Source organism: Mus musculus, chromosome 17 (genome assembly GCF_000001635.26).
Source record: "Mus musculus strain C57BL/6J chromosome 17, GRCm38.p6 C57BL/6J".
Lineage (NCBI taxonomy): Eukaryota > Metazoa > Chordata > Mammalia > Rodentia > Muridae > Mus > Mus musculus.
Window position 1 is genome coordinate 49,478,534 of NC_000083.6, and position 14,096 is coordinate 49,492,629.

At 48.0% G+C, this 14,096-nt stretch overlaps 1 protein-coding gene across 14 annotated transcripts in view; it reads right to left on the minus strand.

Moving 5' to 3' along the window:
• Daam2 (dishevelled associated activator of morphogenesis 2) overlaps positions 1-14,096 on the minus strand; it is a 108,438-nt gene that overhangs the window by 22,512 nt on the left and 71,830 nt on the right. For 13 of the 14 annotated variants that reach the window (XR_385382.4, XR_003952209.1, XM_006525083.4 and 10 more), the window contains 9 exons: positions 11,461-11,794; positions 10,412-10,522; positions 9,654-9,757; positions 7,911-7,977; positions 6,844-6,961; positions 4,394-4,532; positions 2,191-2,249; positions 1,897-2,081; positions 1,133-1,432 (listed from right to left, as the gene is read on the minus strand). Coding sequence is in view for 12 of the 14 variants with exons in the window: in XM_006525083.4 (XP_006525146.1) it covers positions 1,133-1,432; positions 1,897-2,081; positions 2,191-2,249; positions 4,394-4,532; positions 6,844-6,961; positions 7,911-7,977; positions 9,654-9,757; positions 10,412-10,522; positions 11,461-11,794 (1,417 nt within the window). In the remaining 2 variants the exon portion in view is untranslated. The remainder of the gene's footprint in view (positions 1-1,132; positions 1,433-1,896; positions 2,082-2,190; positions 2,250-4,393; positions 4,533-6,843; positions 6,962-7,910; positions 7,978-9,653; positions 9,758-10,411; positions 10,523-11,460; positions 11,795-14,096) is intronic. The other variant, XM_006525090.4, reaches the window with a different exon arrangement.

Consider the following 14,096-nt stretch of genomic DNA (forward strand, 5'->3'; position numbering starts at 1 on the left):
ATTTTAATATATTTATGGGGGTATGTATACATGTACATGGGTGTGGATGCACATATACGGAGGCATGTCTGCACGTGTATGTGTGTATGGCGAGTGTGTAGATTAGGTCACCTGCAGGTGGTGTTCCTCAGGAACTGCTCGCCTTTATAAGGACAGTGTCTCTCACTGTCCTGGAACTCAGGTAGGCTAGGCTGGCTGGACAGAGAGCCTCGGGCATTCTCCTGCCTCTGCCTCTTCAGAGCTGGGATCAAGCCCAATCTATCATGTCCAGTACTACTACTTATACTTCCTCCTCCTCCTTCTCCTCCTCCTCCTCCCCCTCCCCCCTCCTCCTCCTCTTCTCCTCCTTCGTCTTTGCCTTCTCTTTCTTCTTTCTCTTTCCGTTGTTCTTCCTCCTCCCCCTCTTCTTTTTCATGAGTGCTAGGGATTGAGCTCAGGTCCCCAGGCTTGCATGACAAGTACTTTTCCCAACTTGAGTTATCTACTTAGTCCTTCACATTCCATTAAAATTATTTTTATATTTTTTGTGGGGGAGGCACACATGCCACTACACATATGTGTCAAGGTCAGAAGTCAACTTGCAGGAGTCTGTCCTCTCCGTCTACCTCTGGGCTCCAGGGGTTCAAGTCAGGTTGCCAGGCTTAGCAGCAAGCACCTTTATGCACTGAGCCATCTCACCTGGCCCTAACTTACTACATTAAAACACACACACACACACACACACACATTACAAGTTGCAAGTACAAATTAACATCTTTTGCTTTCCACACAGCTTCTGGCTCGGGGTCTTGGGATGTTGGTTGCCTGCTCATGTGTTTCTGTCCTGTGGCTTCCTCACTGCCCATCACAAAGCAGCATGCGTAGGTCAAGCTGATGCCTAGAGAAGTTCAGCGTCTCATGCTCACTGTTGCCCACGGAGCCATCTCCCTAATGTCTGCTTCTCAACTCACCCTCAGCACACATGGGTTCATTGGCAAGTGGCTTTGACAAGCATCTCTCCCAGTGTTGGTGTCCTCAGTGGTGACAGTGATCCACCTAACTCCAGCAAAGCCCTCTCAGCACCCATCACACCCACCCTAACGCCTGACCCGAAAGTGAATCAAGATGCTTTATGCAAAGAACTTTGACTTACCTCATTCAGCTTGACCCAGTTGAAGGACTTCAGTGGGTGTGAAGGCTGGGGAATGCGCTTTTTCCTGAGTGGGGCTTCATTGCTGGAGAAGGGGTCATGAGATGGGGGTGGGCCTGAGCTGAAGCAGGGTGGGGCACCTGGGGGGATGGGAGGCCCTCCGGGAGGGAGGGGTGGTGCGGGTGGGGGTGGGCAGCTATCAAAGGGGAGAGGTGGTGGGGGTGGAGGCAGATCATTGGTTGTCCTGGAGGAAGACAAGGTGAGTGGACCTCCAGGGGGAGGTGGGGAGGACACCGGGCCGGTCTGTGGGAAGACAAAGAAAGGCAGGATAGTACATCTGAGCTAACAGAGTCTCCACATTACCCTCTTTTCTCTCTCTGCAACCAACACACAAGCTCACGCATGCACTCAAACCATCAATGTGAAGCACCAGGAGGAGGAATTCTGCAGGGCAGGATCCTCACTGCACAAAGACATCCAGCCAAAAGGAAGGGACAGAAATTCTATCTGCATTCTCTCGTGCAAGACACACTTCTGGGAACAGTATCATCCAGAGGAAGTTTTTCTTTTTTTTCTAATTTGTTAGCATAATGGGCTCACCCATGTGGACTAAAGAGTCACTATGGTTGTGGCCCAAGATTGTCCTTTTTCTTCTCCCCCATCTGGGCATTCTTGTCTTTTCCCCCACACCTCCTCTTCCCACTCAGACCTGACACTCAATGGGCTGGCTGAACTATCTAAATGGGGTGGGGGTGATGCCCGCGTACTGAGCTCTCATTATGTCGGGCTACCAGCTCTGCCACTTGTCCCCTAGCTTGGCGCAGCTCCTGGGACTCGCGGGCCAGTTTGTCCTTCATCTTGTTGAGCGTCCGCATCATCTCCTCCTTCTCCAGTGTCTTTGTCTCACATTCCCGCTCTTTTCTCTCCAGCCGGCTCATGAGTTCCATGTGTTCTGGAGGGAAACGGGCCCGAAGAGAAAGTGAGAGGGGAGAACTGGGGTCCCAGGCGGGATGGTGGGCACGGGGAGTGGGAGCATAGCTGCTTTAGGCAGACACTCTCACCTTTCCGAAACTTCTCTGCCTGGTCCCTCCACTGCTTCACCTCATTCTCATTGATGAGCCTGTTGAGGAGAGGAGGGACCACAAGACTTTGACAGCCACCTCACCTCTTCCTCGAAGGCAAGCATTTCTATTCCCCTGAGGAAGACCCTGATTTCTGATCTATCCAGGCATTGGCTTCTCAGATGCCTCCCCAGGTCTCCATACCCAACCCTTCTCACTCTGTGTCCTTGGGGACCATGAAAACAGGAAGGACCCCGAGTCATCTTCCAATCCAACAGCCTGTGTGATGGTTGATGGGAATGAGAGGCATGTGACAGATAGAAGACTGAAATCTAGGCTGTCTGCAATTCCATAAACACACATGCATGCGTGCATGGATGCACACATACATGCACACTCAGATGCATGCACACTCAGATGCATGCACACACACGTGCAGCACACATGCATGTACACACATGTGCACACACATGCACATACACAATGCACACACATCACATGAACATGCACACACACAGACACCTTTGTAAGTAGATCAGTGTGCGTCTACGAGTCAGAAATGTCAGCCCAATGTGTAAGGGTAGGGACAGTGCAGAGGGGTGGCAGAATGTGATCATGGCACATCTAAGATACAGGACAGCCTCATTCATAACACACTCTTCTAACATGTTAAAAACAGCTTTGCCTCAGACCCTAAAGCTATGAGGGATTGGATCCCAGCATGAGAGCCCAGTAGTTATTACATTTTTACATTTGTTTATGTATGTCCTGCATGCCACTGCATGTGGAAATCAGAGAGGACAACTCTGAGAGTTCAGTTTCTCCTTCCACCATGTGGATTCCGGGGATTGAACTCAGTTCGTCTGGCTTGGCAACTAGCATCTACACTTGCTGAGCAATCTTGCTGACCCGTGGTAAGATTGCTTTAGAGGTCAATGTCTGCTGTCACTGAGGTGCTACATCCAAGTGGTTCCTTGAGGGGTAGACAGAGTTTTGATTATGTTCCCTGATTGGGGAGGGATGCAGGGTAGACTGGGTGCTACCAGGCAAATGCAGCGTGGCTGTGCTAAGACCCTAGGCACCCCCAGGGTTTGCTGGCACAGGAGCCTGTGTGAGAGAAGCAGGTACCAGTTGGAGCCCTAGTGGGTGAGCTGGGCTGATGTCATTTTTTCTATGAAATCCAGGGGTCCAATTAGGAGATAACTGGGAACATCAAACTGTAGGTTGCTGTGTTCTGCACTGCCAGGGAAGCAAAAGCTAGTAGGAGGACCAAAAGTCGATACACAGCCAGATGGGAGTGGGGAACCTCTTGCATGGTACATGAATTGTGTTCTGTGGAGAAAGGCTCTTAGCAGAGAACTCTAGAAGATTCCCACGCACTCATGTGCAGAAAGAGAGCAGGAAGCCTTTTATTACATAGCCTGAGTTAAGACCTTTCCTTCGCCTCCTTCCTGCCTCCTGTCCCCAGCTGCATCTTGAAGGGTGTCAGGAACTTGTGTTAGCTTATAAATCTGGGACACAGAAAGGGTCAGAAGAGTGTGAAACAGAAACAAGAAGAGAAAAGCCAGTTATACCACACACATGCACAGGCGTGCACACATGCATATATACACACATGCATATGCTCATACACATATATTTCCCCCACCCCACCCCACCCCCCACCCCATTTCTATTCTGACCTCTGGAGCCTCAGAGGAGAGATGTTAAGGCTAAACTCTGAGACATTTAAGACTGTGTTACACTTGGATCAGCCTTCTCATTTACAGTAGCTTAAAATGATCTTAAAGACTTCTGCAACCCAAGAAGATAACGTGCACACGATATATGCACATCCACTCCAAAACAAAAACGAAAGAAAGAAAGAAAAGAAAACAAAATAATTCTCAACTCACACTGGAGGACTGGGATGGCACATGAACTGTAGTCTACCGGCCAGCGCTCTGTGTAAACACCCTTGGCACTCCTCCACCCCCCCAGCGCCCCCCCCCCATTACTTTGGTCTGGTATTTTGCCACAGAAACAAGCAAAGTTGCTAACTCAGCCGCCACACTGGAGCAGGCTTTTGTATACTATGAACAGAGTTTCTGAACACTGACACGGAGTTGAAGAGGGAACTGAAGTTTCTGGATTCTGGGAGAATCCAGAGTGGGTGAGAAGTAAAGATGGCAGAGGCCAGGGTGGAGGCCAGGTGCAAACTCACATGTTAACGATGTTCTTGACATTAAAGTTTTCCAGTGGGGCCAGGTCAGGGTCCACCCCTCGCTCATCCTGGAGGACAATCTGTTGAAGGATTCGGTCCAGGAGCTGCCACTGCTGGAAGTAGCCACCATTCCGCTTGTCTGAGAGACAGAAGACATGCATCTACCATGAATCCTGGAACCCTTGGGGTCTACTTTCTGGTATGGCTGCCTAAGCTCAGGTCAGTTCCCTTTATGCCTCTCAGGGAGCTAGCTCCTGGTCTGGTGGAAAATACAGTGCTGCTTCCGATCATGGAGACTCACAATCTAGTCAACTCCTCATTATCTGCGGCTGGCTTTCCATGGCCTGGTAAAACCCTCGTAACATTTTCCTACAGCATGAAATGCTCCTGTTTCCTACTGAGGCTCGGCATGCTGTGTCTATGGCATGTGAATGGCTTTTTCTACTGTCTGTATAAAACACCTGATTGAAAACACTAACTGATGAATCATGGAGTCTCCAGGAAAAACTTGATTATCTTCATTTTCACTTTACAGGAAAAAAAAAAAAAGAATGACAGCTGGTTTCCAGGTGTGTACTGAGGCCAACAAGATGAGTTCAGAAGGGCTGAGTGGAACCCAGGGAGGCTTCCTGGTAGAGATGGCCTTCAACTATGAAGGTCTCATTGATCACAGTCTACCCGGGTGTGCACTTCCTTTTTACGAGATAGCTGCTACCTCTCCTTCCCTGGTTGCTTCATCTTTAATGGCCACTAGGAAAAATTACTTTAATCTTAACATCAAATTCTGCCTATAAGCTAGACAGTTGTGTCTTCAAAGCCCCATTTAGAGACAGAAGATTTGTGGCGGGGGGGGGGGGGTTCATTCACATTGCTTATAGACCACCAAACAGGGAGAGCCACTTGGGAGCAGAAGAAATCAGAGTCTAGCACCGTCTGTGAAGATCTGGGCTGAGTTTTGGATTTAAAAAGAAAAGTAAGTGTGTGTGTGCGTGTGTGTGTGTGTGTGTGTGTGTGTGTGTGTGTGTGTGTGTGTGTGTCCAGAGGCCAGAAGAAGTTTGTCAGATCTTCTGGAGCTGGAGTTACAAGTATCTGTGAGACACCCAACATGTATTCTGGAAACCTGAACTCAGAAGAGGAGCGAATGCCTTTAATCGCTGAGCCATTGTCCAGCTTCCAGGCCAAGTTTAGAGACCATGGCTTCCTGGTGCAACTCGGCATGTTGGGCTCCCTCTCACACTACTCTACCAACACTGTGCTGCCAACTTGTCACTTCCTGCTCCACAGGAGTGCAGTAAAGGCCTGCTCACGCAGCTCCATGTTTCATCTAAAGCCTGACCCCAAACCATGAAAAAACAACGTCTCTGTGTGAAGAACTCACTCTGAAGCAACAGCATACAGGTTGTCCCAAGGTTTGGCAACAATGTGCTAAGAACCTCCCATCAGACAGTGCCCCGAGGTAGAACGAGATAAGTTGTGGTTGTCACCAACACCATTGTCACCGAGACTTTGGTGGTCCTGATTAGGCTGGTCATTACAGAGGACCAAACAAATTTTCAAGATGTTCTATTTTTGGAAAGCTAAAGTAGCAAACGCTGAGTGCAGCTGAGGCTCATTTCCAATTATATTATGGGCAACGATGAGTAATTTTGAGTAATTTATTCTGTTCCCCAAAACACATGGATTTGAGAACTCAGCCACCTGCTCACAAGATGCCATTTGCTGTCCATAAAGAAGTCGGGAGTCAGCAAGAATGATAAGATGTATAAAACAAAGCCAAACCATGAGGCTGGGGAGATGACTCAGACTAGTAAAGTGCTGGCCACACAATCACTAGGACCAAGCTCTGTTCCTAGTATCTAGTGTGAAGGGGCTGGGGGCACAGAGGCAGGAGGATCCCTGAGGCCCACTGGCTAGAGACCACAGCCTAACAGAATCTGTGGTCTCCAGGTTCAGAGAGTCCCTATCTCAAAAACTAAAGAACATACCTGATATTGACTTCTGGCACGCATGCGCGCGCGCGCGCGCGCGCACACACACACACACACACACACACACACACACACACACACACACCAATACACATGTATACACAACCACACCATAGTTAAAACAAACAAAGCAACGTAAGCATCACATATCTGTTCTCTTCCTCTAAGCATGAAACTTCCTTTTGCAAATGGACCTGCCATCAACAGATCACAGAGGATGCATTTCGGTCATGGTTGAACCTCTGCTTGTCGAACTACGCGGCTGGAGCTGCCTCTAACCATTTTCTTAATTCCACCCTCAGGGAGGCAGGAGGCAACCCAATGATGGAGGAGCTCAAGTCCCTGGGCCTGCCCTCACAAAGGCAAACACAGAGGGAACTGTGTCAGACTCACAGGCTCGCATGGACCTGGTGGCCCAAGACCGAGGCTTGGAGAGAGTGATGGCAAGAACTGGGTACTCACAGGGCATCTGCAGGCAGTGGTGCAGGACAGAGAGCAGGCAGGGATAGGCTTCCGTGTGCTTCAGCTTCTTGTGGATCAGCTCAAACATCTGGGAGGCACTTTTTGTGTCAATGTGGACCTAGGGGAGTTTATACCACAGTGAGAGGGGGAGCCAGACAGCAGAGTTGGAAAAAAAAATCAAAGGCCAGAAGATGCCATTTTGATCTTCCCAGCCCCATCCATCTTTCCTGACTATCACCCAGGAGCAAAAGAAGAAAGACAGATGAGATCAGAGGGAAGAGTTAGTAATTATACAAATAAATTTCTCCAGCTCAGCACCACTGGCATCTTGTGGCAGATAGTTCTTTGGTGGGGGTAGGGTGGGGTGGAGCATTCCATGTCTTGAAGAATGTTTAGTGATATCCATAGCCCTACACCCTAGATGCCAAAGGTATCCTCCCACTTTCCTCCCCAAGTTGTGACATGCAAAACATGTCCACTCTTAACTAATGCCCCATGGATAATACACCACCACCCCCACCCCCCCGCCACCCTGGCTAGGAATAGCTGATCCACACTTAGAGAAGGAAGCAGGCATAGATGCTTCAAAATAGCTGGTGGCCTGTAGTAGCTCAGGCTTTGAGAGCATGTAGTGGGCGATGCTTATTGCCTGTAAGTCCTGCCCCCAAAGAGGCTATTGTTTAGATGAGATCGTTTGGTATAACATGTAAGCAATGGAGATGTGTGTATTCAGAACTGCTCAGATGGAATTGATAGAAAGGGGCAACCTGGGAAATTTTAGGGAGGCAGGGAAAAGCCAGCCCGGGAAAGAATCTGAGACTCAGCATGTCCACCTGCTGGTTGTCTTACTTTGTGACTTTTGCTTTCCTGGGAGCAGGTGACCAGGTATTGCTTATGAGATGAGGCTCTAAGAGCCAGCACACCACCAGAGTTCCTTCAGAAATAGGACCTAGCCACTGGGTACCACTAGGGATCCAGCAGCCCTGGACTGACCTTAAGCATAGACTCTAGAGCAATGGTTGTGCCCTGGACCCCATACAACTGTCCCAAACCCACAGGCACCTCACCATGTCAAACCTCCTGGCTAGCTCCAGGTCATCCTCATTCCGGACCATCTCAAAGAAGTCTAAATGCCTAGAAAAATAGGGAGGGCAGATAGGGGTGCTGAGAAAGTGATATGAAAGCTAGAGCAGCCCTGGTAGACGGTTCCAACCCCTTCACTGTCCCCTTAGGATCTGAAAGCTTTGTTTAGGTGAGGCGAAGGCAAGACCAGAAGAGGCTATGCAGTGTATGCCAACCCCCTTCTCCTTGATAAGATTTCATGGGCTGCCTTTAGGGTGGTCACACCAAGGTCCAGCCACCACAGATCCTATTTCTCCACTTGGACATCTTTGACCTGTTAAGCACAGTTGTCCCTTGGTGGTGGGAAGATGCTTTGTTTATTGTTCCAGGTTATTAGTAATGTCCTTAATTACTTATCATCATCCCTTAGCCCAACCACGATGGATCAGGTATGCAATCCCAGCACTCAGAAGGCTAAGGGAGAAAAGTATCATGAAGTTGAGACCAGCCTGAGCTATCTATGGAGTTCCAAATTTGTCTGGACGGTAGTATAAAAATCTGTCTCAAAAATGCAGAAGCTTCAACCCTTAACTGTGTCAAGCCAAAAAACATTTTAGGCACTGCTAGGTGCCTCCTGGAGGATAAAACTATCCATTTCCAAGGACCACTGTCTTCCCAATATTACCATATTATCTGCAACTTAGTTCTCTAAGCAAATCCCTCCTTTATTTTCCTTGGGAACACTGCCCCCTTTCTACATTAAAATAATTGTTTTCTTTTTCTCCTTCTCCCTCATCTGTGTGTGTGTGTGTGTGTGTGTGTGTGTGTATGCATATGTGTTTATGTGTGTGTGTGTGAATATGTATGTATATGAGTGTGTATATGTGTTGTGTGTATGTATGTATATATGTATGTATGTATGTATATGTGTGTGTGTACGCGCACGCGTGCTCGTGTGTGGTATATATCTGTGCTTTATGCACATTTGGAGACCAAGGGAGAATATTGTCTGGGTGTTCCTTCTATCTCTCTACCTTTTCCCTTTGAACCAGGTCTCTCACTAAGCTTGGAGCAAAACTGATGGTAGCCAGAAAACCCTAGCAATCTTTGTGTCTCCCTCTCCCACAGTGTTGGTGTTTCAGCCTGGCAGCCATAGTTGGCTTTTTCCATGGGTCCTGGGGATCTGAATTCAGTTCCTCATGCTTGCACAGCAGGTAAGAACTCTGACCTGCTGAGTTATCTCCCCAGCCTTGCATGCTCTCTTCTGAAAACTCATTGTAATAAAGGGCTTGCACCAGTGAGATGGAGCCAACGTGGCTCACACATAGGAACGTGATCATGGATTTTGATCAGTAGGGAATTTACAGCATCCACTTGGGGTGGGGAAATTCTCTGTAGAGCTAGATATTTAGCATTTCTGCTCCCTCAAAACTAAGAGTGTCAGCTGTGTTCTCCCAGACCAGGTTGAAAACCAAAGGACACCTCCTGCTCCCACACCACACACCTATTCCTAGATGTCCCAGAGGCAAGACTATCTTGATTGAGAACCACTGGGTTCACGTGTCGGTAATGTCAGGGCTGAGATAAGCAGGCTCATATGGGTTCACCTGCCCTGTACAGTGCTGACTGTAAGATTTGGATGGGTATGGTCCCCAGGGGAAGAAGAGCCTTTTCTAAGGTCCTAGCCGCCCCACCAAGAGGAGCTGCCATCCCAGGTTTGTGGTAGGTCTGTGTAGCTGAGGTCTTACTTGTCCAGGATGGCATTCTCGTGTTGCCGGAGTTTATCAATCACTGGCTGGATCCCCAGCATCAGGAACTCATACCGGAGATGCAGGCGGAATTCCAGGTTATCCTGAGGGTCACCAAGGGAGGACCAGACTCAGTGGCTCATCTCATGTCCAAGATAAACACCCATAAAACCTGTCAGCATCCAACTCAGCCATGGTCCCATATCACACTCTGTAGCAAACTCATTGAGAAGCTCTCCCAGAGACTGCCTCTGACCTCCCTATTTCTCTGAAGCAAACCCGTCAACAAACCCCTGGTCAGTCTCCCACTTCACTCCAGTCCAGTGAAAGGAAAAGGAGAAACCATTAATTGTTTTCTTGGCCTCTTCTGTCCTCATTGGGGATTTGTACCCAACTCACAATGCACCATGCTACTGCTGAAGGAAACTGCCCAGAGCCTTCTCAGACTCAGAACCAAAAAGAATAGTGTGGGGAGCAAAGTCCGCAATCAGTCCGAAATACCACATTGAACAGCTGCTGCTAGATGGACTTGGGTCCAAGGAAGGCTGGATCCCTGGTGGAGTCAGGTAGAACTCCTACAAGCCATCTTTCCATGGCCACAAGAGAAGGACATAAGGAATTCTAAAGGTATCTGAAGATGATATGTCAGCAGCGGTCATGCCAACCAGATGCTTCTGTCCTTCTCTCTGTCACTTGCCTAGAAAGCTCTCAAACTCACATACTACCCGACGTCCAAGAGTGAAAGGAAGGGGCCTCACCTCTCCAGCGCCAGCATTGAGGACAGCATTGATGAAGGACATGATGGCTGTCTTCAGGTTTACCTCATCCCGGTAGCGGCCTAAGCTTCGATCCAGTTCATTCAGCAAAGTCTAATAGGAAGACAGGAATGGTTGGGGAAGGGTCTCTGGATACTCACAGAGAAGGCTCTTCCCCTCTTCTACTGTCCTTCCTTCCAGCCACCTAGGAAGCCTCTCTCTGCCTGATCGTGCCTCTCCAGCTTATGGGCTCCACCCCATATCTCACCTCTGACTCTCCTCAGCTCAGTCCCAGGGCTTGGCTTCCACTGCCGCTCTCTGACTCTGCAGCAGCTGTTGACAGTCCGTGGCCATTCCTGCCCAGTTCCCCAACCTCATGGATGCTATTTTTAGTCTCTGCATCTTTTGCAAAGAGCCAGGGGCCACTTTCTGCACAGGCTCACTGCTCATTTGCAGATGTGTGATGCCAGACCAACAGCTTGACTCATAAAACGCAGAGTTTGCAATGTCAGGTCAACTACTGAAGCTTGATACCAGGCATCGAGCTAAGACACTTTAAACATGCGCCAGTAGGCACATGTGCATTCTTCAGTGTGGTCAGACAAAAGAACGGGGCTTAGCATGGCCTGCACTCCCAGGGCTGGTCCCAGTGTCCACAAATTTGGCATTCACCCAGGCCTAAAGTATTGACTCCCCCAGTTGTACTCAGTTCAACAATTCTTGTCTGGGTCCCTATCGCGATTTCAGAGAGTCGGAGCCACAAAAACATGAAGCAAAAACAGTATCTTAGCCTCAGGGACCCACAGTCTAGTGAAGAGGACAAATCTGTTTTGAAAGCCAGACCACAGCTCTGAACATACAATTTCTTAGGTCTCTTGTGGGAAGACTTCTGGGTCCTAGCTCTTTCTTCCTTCTGTGAGTGGACAGGGCAGTTTGCCAGGTGTCCCTTTCTTCCAGTTTCCTTTACATGGTTCCCAGTCTTTCTTGTCTTTACCCTGTGCCATCCCATCCCTCCCTTAGTTGATATCCTAACCTGTCAACCCATTGCCCACCTGGAAACGAGTGCGCTCGGCTGCATACGCCTGATAGTGTAGCATGGCCTGTAGAACCTTCTTGTGGCCTCCGGGTACAAGGCACACTGCACCCAGGATCTCCAGCACTGCAACTTTGGTCTTGCTGTTCTCTGTGCGCAGGCTCTGAGCGATGATGCTGATGGCCTCAGGTTGTGCCAGGACGTGTGCCCGGCCCTGAGAGTTGTTCATCAGAGCCTTGATGCAGCCAATGAGAGATGTGTGGATGCGGCTTTCACAGGTGGTGTGGTCCATGCCCCGGAGGAAATTCAGCAGACAGGTCAGGCCTTCCAGATCGATGAAGCGGGTCACAAACCTAAGCCAGAGCCCAAAAGGAGTTTTCTGGTTTTGAATTCCATACACATTTTACAAATAACAACAACCCAGTATATGCACCATTTACCATGTTCCAGTCACAGCAGCCTCTTGGCTCATTTATGTAGTTTATTTATGTAGCCCAACTCTTAACCTTGTAGAGGACTTACATTTTTAAAATTCTTTTTAAAAACTTATTTATGTCTCTGCCTCTCTCTGTCTCTCTGACTGTCTCTGTCTCTGTCTCTGTCTCTCTCTCTCTCTCTCTCTCTCTCTCTCTCTCTCTCTCTCTCTCTCTGTGTGTGTGTGTGTACATACCTGTATGTGCAGGACCCGAGAGGCTACAAGAAGCATTAAATCCCTGGAGTTGGAATTAAAGGCAGTTGGGAGTCACCCAGTTTGGGTGCTGGGAACAGAACTCAGGTCCTCTGGAAGAGCAGGAAATGCTCTTAACTGCTGACTAATCTCTCTAGTCCCAGACGTTTGAGAGCACTGCACAAAGGTCCCTGTGCTCACAGATCTCCAGGAACACCAGGAATATTAAGCACACAGGATAGTCCTCTCAAAGGAATGGGCATAAAACCTGTTCTTGCTTCCAGGATGTTGGGAATTGGGGGTGATTAAACAGCCTGGTGATTGGCACTGTTGGGTCAGGCCATATCAAGATCCTATAATCAGGACTGGAGGTGGAGAGTAATCTAAATGAACCTTACAGTAAGGGGTTCCCAAAGCTCTCACAGTCAGGAACAGATCTACTAAATAGTCTACATGACCAGAGGTGGCTAATAGGCCAAATGACTTCTACATTATCTTTATGACCAAGACCATCGAGGATCCTTACCTAGGCCCTTAAGCTCGTACAGGTAGCCTTGCTCTAAAACTCACCTTCTTAGAAGAAATGGCATGTGCCCTGAGTTTAATCTCTATGTAATTATACTTCTATGGGCACTGGTTATTGTATTACAACAAAAATCTCCACCCCCACCCCACCCCCAAAATATAGTGTGTTTAAATTTGTTGGGAATAAAGTGTCTGGTATCAGACTTTCTTGAAGTTTTGATTAAGGTTGACAAAGTCAATTTGAACGGAATTATTACTTTTGTCTCTTTAAGGTTCATTTCCCTGCCTGCCTGCCTACATTTATATTTTATTTGTATTTTATTTTGGTGTGTGTGTGTGTGTGTGTGCGTGTGTGTGTGTGTGTGTGTGTGTGTGCTTGTCCAGTCAGAACTTTACCCGCTGGGCCATTTCCTTGGGCCCTGCTATTTGCATTTGAAATACTATGGTAGAATCTCCCCCAAAAGACTTGTTTATTTCAAGTTTGATCCCAATTGCTAAAGCTGGTTTTGGAGGTTCTATAAACTTTAGGAGATGAGGGTTGGCTGGAAGAAATATGTCACTGGGACTGTGCCTCAGAAGGGTATATAATGTCCCTGCTTCCTCCCGTACTCTTTCTCCCTGTCCACTGAGAGCAGGATGGCCTCTGCCACACACTCCCACCATGGAGTTTTCCTCACCAAGGACCAAAACCGAAGCCCACTAACCATAGACTTGAACCCTCTGAAAGTCCTTTCCCCTTCAGTATGTCTCAGTGGCATAAAGATAATTTACATACTAAATGTACATATCTGCATATCACTGATTGTCATTTGCATAGCTAAGAAGGGAGGGGAATAGGTGAAAAGAACTAACTTATAATCAATATGGTGGGTCAACCTGAAGACTCATCTCTAATCAGACCAGGCACTGAGAGAATTATTGACAGGAGACAAGAAAACAGTTCAGCATGGAAGAGCCATTAAAACTCAGAGTCCAGGGACCAAAGCTGGAAAGCTCCCTTTCAGGAGACCCTGTGGAAAACAGCAGTTATCTCGATACTTAGCATTACAACCATTTAGCCCAGGTACTCTTATCCTGGAATCTATGCTCCCATAAAGATCCACTGAGAAGCACTCAGGGTCCAAAGACATCTATGGCAAAAGGGAATTAACGCTTTCATCTTGGATAACCTCTAACTGAAAATTAGCATTCTGTCAATGACAAATGTGGGCAACCAACCACAGAACCGGTAGCTGGATCAGAGAATGTGCCACCTAAATAAATCACCACTATTTTCATATCAAATTATAGCTGTTGTAGATATCTCAAAAATATCATTTTCACACATCGGTACTTCAGGATTATAGTGCTTATCATCCCTGCTGCCAGCTCTCACCGTTCAAGCATTAAAAAGCACATTTATTGCTATCTGCTGCATTTTTTAATATTTGTGAGCCTATTTTAATTGAATTGGCTTATTCTTC